The sequence below is a fragment of the Neltuma alba genome, unplaced genomic scaffold (genome assembly GCF_004799145.2).
Source record: "Neltuma alba isolate B1F8T4 unplaced genomic scaffold, ASM479914v2 tig00010519_pilon, whole genome shotgun sequence".
Taxonomy (NCBI): Eukaryota; Viridiplantae; Streptophyta; class Magnoliopsida; order Fabales; family Fabaceae; genus Neltuma; species Neltuma alba.
The window spans coordinates 642,053-649,870 of NW_021635394.1; the positions used below are offsets into that span (position 1 = coordinate 642,053).

The 7,818-nt window shown below is 31.1% G+C and overlaps 1 protein-coding gene across 1 annotated transcript; it reads right to left on the reverse strand.

Annotated features, from left to right (window-relative positions):
- Positions 1 to 1,986: 1,986 nt before the first annotated feature.
- On the reverse strand, positions 1,987 to 7,468 carry LOC114756873 (cytochrome b561 and DOMON domain-containing protein At5g35735-like). The gene is made up of 4 exons (XM_028945809.1): positions 7,091 to 7,468; positions 5,149 to 5,472; positions 3,933 to 4,190; positions 1,987 to 2,468 (listed from the first exon to the last, which is right to left on the reverse strand). Exons 1-4 carry the CDS (start codon positions 7,466 to 7,468, stop codon positions 2,160 to 2,162), a joined length of 1,269 nt encoding a protein of 422 aa, XP_028801642.1. The 3' UTR covers positions 1,987 to 2,159.
- Between the last annotated feature and the right edge of the window lie 350 nt (positions 7,469 to 7,818).

A 7,818-nucleotide genomic window follows, 5' to 3' on the forward strand; every position in this document is an offset into this window, starting at 1 on the left:
TTATTTTGTTACATTATTAATTTTAGTTTTGATAATATTTCTTTTTTATTCTTTTATGTAGGACTTATTCACTATTATATTCTACTCTTTCTAATTCATTTCTTATGTTCATAAATAACATTTCAATAATTTTTTAACTTTATAATTTACATTTTAAATTCTAAATATTATAATAAGTATTTTCCATTTGATATTTAAAATGTTAACAAAATTTTCCTAACATGAAATTTAATGAAATTCCATCTCACAATTATATAAACCATATTTAATTGTTATATTTTATCTTATAAATTTAATTACAAACCCAATAACAAAAATAATTTTTTTAAAAATCAATTCAACATTTGTAGCGGTTTTCTAACCGCTCCAAAAAGCATAGGTGGCGCTGTTTTTCCTAAATTTGGACATTTGCAACGGTTTTTATAACCACTACAAATTCCTCTTGGCGCCATTTTGTTTTTTCAAAATTTTGCAATTTGTAGCGATTCTGTAATAGCCATAAATTTTAACGCCATTGTGAATTTTTTGGTTCTTGCCAAATGAAAATCTTGCATCATTTATTAGTAGTAGTTTTCTAAACTGTGACAAATTTTCAAATTTCATTTTCTACCTTACATTACATTTGCAGCAGTTTACCAACCGCTACAAAATGTCACAAAGTGATCTCATCCATGATGTTATTACTAGCAGAAAAGGAACCGCAAAAAATATACTATTATGGTTAGACTTCTCGCACAACAGTTTGGATAAACCACTACAAAACCGTTTACTTAGATGGGTTTTTTAGCAGTTGCTCAAACAACTACAATTGGCATTTAGAGTAGTTAAAACCGCTACAAATCACTAAATTAACAACGGCAAATTGTTTTTTTCCCCCCCTAGGTATGGCCCGAAATCCTTCTGTATTAATTTGGTTCTGTGCCATGTCATCAATCTTCTAACTTTGTTAATGCCACGTTGAACAAGTTGGGGACCGATTCCTGGTTTTCTTAAATTTTCAGCACGGATGGTGCCGATGTGTTAAACTAGAAAGACTGAAGTTATAAGTTTTTAAAATGCAAGAACATGATTGAAAAGAAAATAAACTATAGTGGGAAATTAATTAATTTTTGCAAAAAGAATATTATATTATGTATTAAATATTAATGATAAAAATGCAATGAATATGGTATATAGTTTCCTTTAAAGAAAAACTACCAAACGAAATTTTATTTAATCCCTATAAATGTTTTCGGCCAGATCTACAAATTTAATCCCACCTCATTTAATTTATAAAACACTTTTAACTTTGTCCTTACAAGGTTTTGGGATAAATTATTCATTTATGAAATTTTCAAAGGCGGGTAAGGAATTGACATTCCTTGCACTCGAGATTTTGAATATTTTTTGGAATTATACTTCATTAACAAAAAGGTTAAAAGTTTTAACTATAAATACAAAAATATTTAACAAGGAAAACTTAATATGCATTTCTCTATAATTTTACCTCATTTTTTATTAAGTTCTAGTAGTTTTTTTATTAGATCTTTTATGGCTTTCTCAAATTTAGGTATTAGTTCTTATATTCATGATTTGCTAATTTGTAAAAAAACAAAAAAACAAAGTTAATAGCTGATGATGTGACTCAGCTATTCAAAATTGATGAGATTAAGATTATATATTTGCAAGGGACATTTTGAACATAATAATTTTTTATACTTTTTTTGCTCATAGTAAATAAATATTATTCCATCATCTTATTTTTTTTAAAAAAAATCTTTTGTTTCATATATTGCGCGGCTTTATATATTTCTTAGTCAATATTCATATCATCACTAATTAACACATTATGAATGCAAGCACTAATGCCTATAATTGAGAAAACTGTAATGATCAAATAAAAATATTACAAGAACCCAATTAAAAATCAGATAAAACCCTAAGAACCGAGGAATTAATTTTGTTTAAGAAAATTAAAAAAAGTCGTATCTCTCTCATCGTGCAATAAGAAATAAACAAAACATGTTCTTATTTCAAATTAAACAAGTTAGAAAACATACAACATTCAGAAAATCATGTATATTTAAATAAATACATAAAAAAATGCTCATGGTGGGTGGGGATGTGTGTGTGTGTGTGAGAGAGAGAGAGAGAGAGACCAAAAACATAAATGATTTGTTTCATGCCTTGGCGGGTTTGTCTTCAGCTCCTGCTTCAGGTTCGGTCGTCTTCTTTTTCTGCTGGTTTTGTTTGTGAACACAGAACTTGAGCCAAGTATATGACTCTAAACCCAATGTAATGGCACCAAGAAAAGCAAGAATTCCAACGTAAGCCCATTTCCATCCCTGGCCAGCTTGGAGAATGTGAATGCCTCTGAAGATGTTCATGATTATGATCACCAGTAGTCCGTACCCTAGGAAATGATGGTACATGTTCCAATATTTTCGGTACTCATCTTTTTCGGTCGGCCTTAACCGCAATGCAAACATCTGATCAGAAACAGACAATACTCATCAAGCGAGTTTATACAAGCATCATTTTTATTTCCAAAACATATCCTAACATTCCTTGAAATGCACTTCTTGTTTAAGAGAAATGAAAGCTTATTGTACACTTGCTTGAACCTATAGTGTACATTATGTGTGATTTAATTTCAATAAAATATGTAAAATTACCGATCACTATGAAATCTATGGTTCAAAAAACCAAATTAAGCTAGCTAGTTCAAACTGGAAATAAGTAAATCAGCTATTTGTTCGGTATGGTTTAGCTCCTGGACAGGTGGGAAATCAATGTGAACCGACGCAACCTGGTGTCACCACTGATTACCTGTTAGGCTGACAGCTTATCCGGTTCACCTTTATACTTTTACAAATCACACGTGAAATTTGGAAAATAAGAGGAAGGCTTAGCCGGAAGAAGAACAAGTAAAATAGCGGAGAAGATTTCAAAAAAAGAAAAAGAAATTACGCTAAAAGAGAACTCAAGAAGAATCTTGACAAAAACCGAAGTGAAGCAGTTTTTTAATTGGAAAGTATGAAAGAAAGAGAAAATGATGATTTTTGGGAGCAAGGACTTAACCTTTGTTCTTCAATGATCACTTCGATTTTTTGAATCTTGATAAAATCTTTGGAAAGTCATGCTCTTTGTAAAATGTTAATGATACAGGTTACCTCAGACTCTGATCCATATAAAACATGCGGGCCGGGTCTAGCTAGTTAATTTATATAATTTCATCAAAGTTAAAATTAAGTTTGTATAGGTAATTTACCCTAAATATAATATTTAACAAAATAAAAATAATCATGATGGAAAGTCCCAGGAACATAGATTTTACACACTCACATCCCACGTCCCACCAATATATATATATATTTGGCATCTTAAGCTAACCAAGCTTGGTTCGATGAAAATTCAATTCTATTTCCAAAATACAGATTTACCAACAAAATGCATGTTTACTCACATTAGTAGTAAAATTTGAGCTTATGTTTATTCTATCTCTGGCCTTAAGTATAAGATGTAATTTGTAGTGTAAAATAATATACTATCTCTGGTCCTAGGCACAATACTCTTTCGATCCTTGATTTATAATCTAATTTGAGGTTGATATTGGTTTTATATGTAAGACTTATTTTATATATTTATTGATTTTTTTGTAAAATTAAATCTATTGATATTCTTTCAATAATAATCAAGTAGGAGAGGGACGAAAGGAATTAAGAAAAAACATTAGAGTGTTTTAGGAAAAAAATCATATTAACTAATTTAACTAATATTATTAATCTACTCAAATTAATTAATTAAATCTTACGTTAAGGACTAGAGAAAAGTATCTAATTTGTAGTGAAGTAGGACTTTACATAAAAGCCCTACAATATACTACCTCTAGTCCTAAATCCACATGGACAAATTTTATATTTAGAGAGAGAGAGGGAGAGAGAGAGAGATACTTGGATGGTGGTGAAAGTGAAGATGAAGATGGCAAAAATGCGATGAGTCTGAAAGCTGTAATATTTGGAGGCGTGGCCAAGCCAGAGTCCAATAGCCCATCCGCAAGTCCCTATGATGAAGCCTGCAGATTGGCAGCCAACGTGCAAGTACTTCCACCATTTATCGAAATGGTACGGATACACTCGGAAGTACCTCGCCACAATCACTCCTATGGGCAGAAAGGTTCCCCATCCAGCTATGTTCAAAGCTCCATGTATCTTCATTCCAATTAAAACGACTTGTCGTTTATATCTTGCATTACATATAACAACTTGCGCACACAATTAATTAATAATATATAGTTTACCTTAATTTTAAATTAAGTCCCTACAATTTATTTTATTTTAATCACGTCTTTACAGTAATTTTAATCTATAAACTACATTAAATTTCAATTATAAAAATAAATGGATGTTAAAAATGGTGTTAGATGAAAAACAATTCCATAAAGGACATGCAATTCTATAAATTAAATTATAATGAACAAGCTTCATACTCAAGGTTGAGTGACTCATAACTAGGCAAACTATAAGGGTTCAATTCCAACAAAATAAATTATAAAACCTGATTCAATATTGAGGTAAATTATAAAGATATGTGGTTGAATTTTCTCTTTATAAAATATCTTTCTTCATGCAATTCATAAGATAGATAAATACTTAGACAATTCTTAAGGACACAATTTTTTTATAATATTAAAAAATAATATGATAAATATAAAAAAATTGGGAAAAAGTATGAATCATATTGTACGAAATCAAATAAAATGTACGAAAAATACTTAAATAACAAAAGAGCATTTGAGTTTGAGATGATTCATATGTTTAAGGAAGAATTACCAGAAGGTCTTAAGAAAGAAGTTTAATTATCAAAAAGTTCCAATAACAAGTGATCAGTCTGAACCTATTATCATTCCATATTCTTCACTTGTCATTGCTTATTTTTCACTTGTCATTGGACTTTAAGACAATTAAATCCCTTCCTTGGGACTTGATTATATATAATTCTTTTTATGTTTAAATTACTCTTCTTATTTTAAATATAAGACACATTTTATAATGTAATTTACATTATAAAATGAGTCTTATATTTAACACTGGAGGAATAATTGAAACATAGTCAAACTAATTATAGCTAACTAATTAACAAACACAACTTTGAATAAAATATTTTTACCTTTCTTAGGAGAGCCCTGTTTTGTCCAAAGCTGTGGCCGGTATCCAAGTCAATGGTCTCCGTGCTATCAACATTACGCAAGGTGGTTGGGTGGCTCTGAGGGTTATTATCGTCATTCAATTTCTCCCCAATTTGCCACACATGGTTCAGCCTCGATTTGTTGTACATGGTGGAATTAAGCTCCAGCCTTGCGGAGATTGTGTACAGACCACTCGCTTGATCGTACGCTATTGACGTGTTCCCAACTTGCACCCCTGCAAGATTCTCGGATGGTCCCAGGTGGCATCCCATTCTCGTCTCCTTCGTAATCTCATACGTTCTCACCTTCAAAATATGCACACAATCTCAATATATTACCTCTCGTTGTTAATTTAATTGATATAGTTGGGGTTAAATTTTATTCTGAATATAAAATTTCAGTTCATTTTGTTTCCAATACTTATCATTTTTTTTCCCAAAAATCATCACTTCATTCTTCAAGGAGTATTTTCAATGCAAATGATTTAAGATGATATTTTAGAGAAATTAAACAACCACATACTTTTAACAAATAACTAATTCAATTTGTTTCCTTAATTTATCTAAATTAATTGAGTAGATCTCATATTAAAGACTAGAGGTAATATGTTGAATCACTTTGATTTGATTTCATTATATGCAAATTCACATTTGATTGCTTTTGAAAGCATAAATGAAGTTTTTGTTAGTTAAAGTTTAATTTAAACAGCTTATCAACTATCGTAAAAGCGTAATGTAAAGAAACACTCTTGAGTAAAGCCCGGTATAATCGTGAGCACTAGTTCCTTGGACCACAATGAGTGATCAATATTATATTGGAATCCTTTAATAAAATATTTCATGATGAAGGGAAAAGAGATAGGTAGAAAAAGTAATCCTTTATTTTTCTAATTATATGGTAAATTTAACTACCGCTTGATTTTCAAAAGAAAAATTAGGAAAAAAAAATCTCCAAATGGCAATTCTATTAGTGAGAATGAACTAAATTAGAGTATCAATACTCCATGAATAAAAAATTTGCAGGACACCAATACTTTCTATATATAAAAATTTATCAGGTCCTTCTCACTAATAAAATTTTTAATGAAAGATTTTTCTCCAATTTTTCTATTTTTAAAAGAGTTATAATTTATTACCCCGGATCCTAAATATAAGATCTCATTTATATATTACAAATGATATTTTATAATTAGGACCGGAAGTAGTATATTCTTAAACTTAGAAGAAAATAATATGACTTCCGGTAAAATTAATATCAACAATAAAGTGCTTCCTTAAAATTAAAAACACGACATGAACATAGTGGTTGGTGTAATACTATTGAGTGAGGAGCATGATTTGGAAAAATAAAGCATACATCTTTATCCTATATTTTAAATTAAGTAAGAAGATACATGCTTGGCCTTATAATTCGGATAGAAAGTAGTAAATAACAATTGTGCTCTATATGCAGGTAAATAGCACACAATAGATGCAAATTTTAACCATATATCCAGCCGTTTAAAACAATAGCTTTAATTTAAAAATGGAAAAAGTGATAGTAGCTTTGCTAGATTTCTTTTGAATTTTGAAGGAATGGCATAAATCTCTATTTTATTTTTAAAACTTTTGTGTATGTATACACACACCCTCCTTAAAAAAATTTCTAAGAGTAAATTTGTCACATGCGTGTTTCTCAAGGTATCTAAAATCACGGTTGTTCTCCTCCAAACTAAACACCCAATAAACAAATTAAAGAATAACAATTACCAAAATAAACGTCTGGCTTAATTTCACCAAGATTGAATACCTTAATCTGTTTACACATGTATATGGATAGTCATATGAAATTTCAATAAAATTCAAGAAAAATTGTATAATTTAAAAAGAAATCGAATACTTTCAAGCCCAACATGCATTGGAACTGCACGCTTTGTTACCTTACCTCTGTCCCTGAGTTATCGCTGTTCGGAATAATGCCGATAATGGCCTTTGTTCCGATCATCTCCGGCCGCTTTCCCGGGTTCACCCCCCAAGCTATCCAGGCGGGCGGTTCCTTCGTTAGGCTGGCGCCGAACGTCATGTCGAGGCCGAACGTCGAGCCGTTGGTGCCGTTTCGGAGTTGGATGGTCCACCCAAACTCGGCGCCCAGAGTCCTAAGACTCTTGCACCTTGTGGTGTTTCCTTTATTCTTCATCAGCTTCCAAAAATCATCGCTACAATCACCTACGTCGTCGTTTTGTGAAAACGCAGCACCACACAGAATGGCCAATATCAGAAGAAGAATCAAAAGTGATGAGATGAAAGAAGAAGAAGACGACATGTTTTCGTGGTGCCTTTCTCTGCGTTTTTTTAGTTATTTATGGAAAGGATCTGGATAGTATATATAGTTATACACATCGATGCATGGATTTAGGTTATTTAGAAGCCTTAAGGCTAAAGGTAAGTAAAGCTGACAGTTACATATATTATTGTAGCTGGGTGAAGAAGTGAACTCTTTCCTTTTGGGGTTTCATATATACTTTAACTAAAGTAGTTATAACAGCTGGTTGTAATGTTCTATAAGGTAGAGTTTGTCCGACACTTTTGTTTTTTCCCCCAAAGTTAGATTCACTTCTTGTACGGTACATGCTTCCCTGTGAGGATTAGAATCTTGTCTCGCTTAGTCAAATT

Coding starts and splice junctions, on each gene's coding strand:
- LOC114756873 (XM_028945809.1), bottom strand. CDS start 7,468: ATGTCGTCTTCTTCTTCTTTCATCTCATCACTTTTGATTCTTCTTCTG. Junction 5,473..7,090: donor GCGATAACTCAGGGACAGAG/GTAAGGTAACAA, acceptor CATATTTTGAAG/GTGAGAACGTATGAGATTAC. Junction 4,191..5,148: donor ACAGGGCTCTCCTAAGAAAG/GTAAAAATATTT, acceptor ATTGGAATGAAG/ATACATGGAGCTTTGAACAT.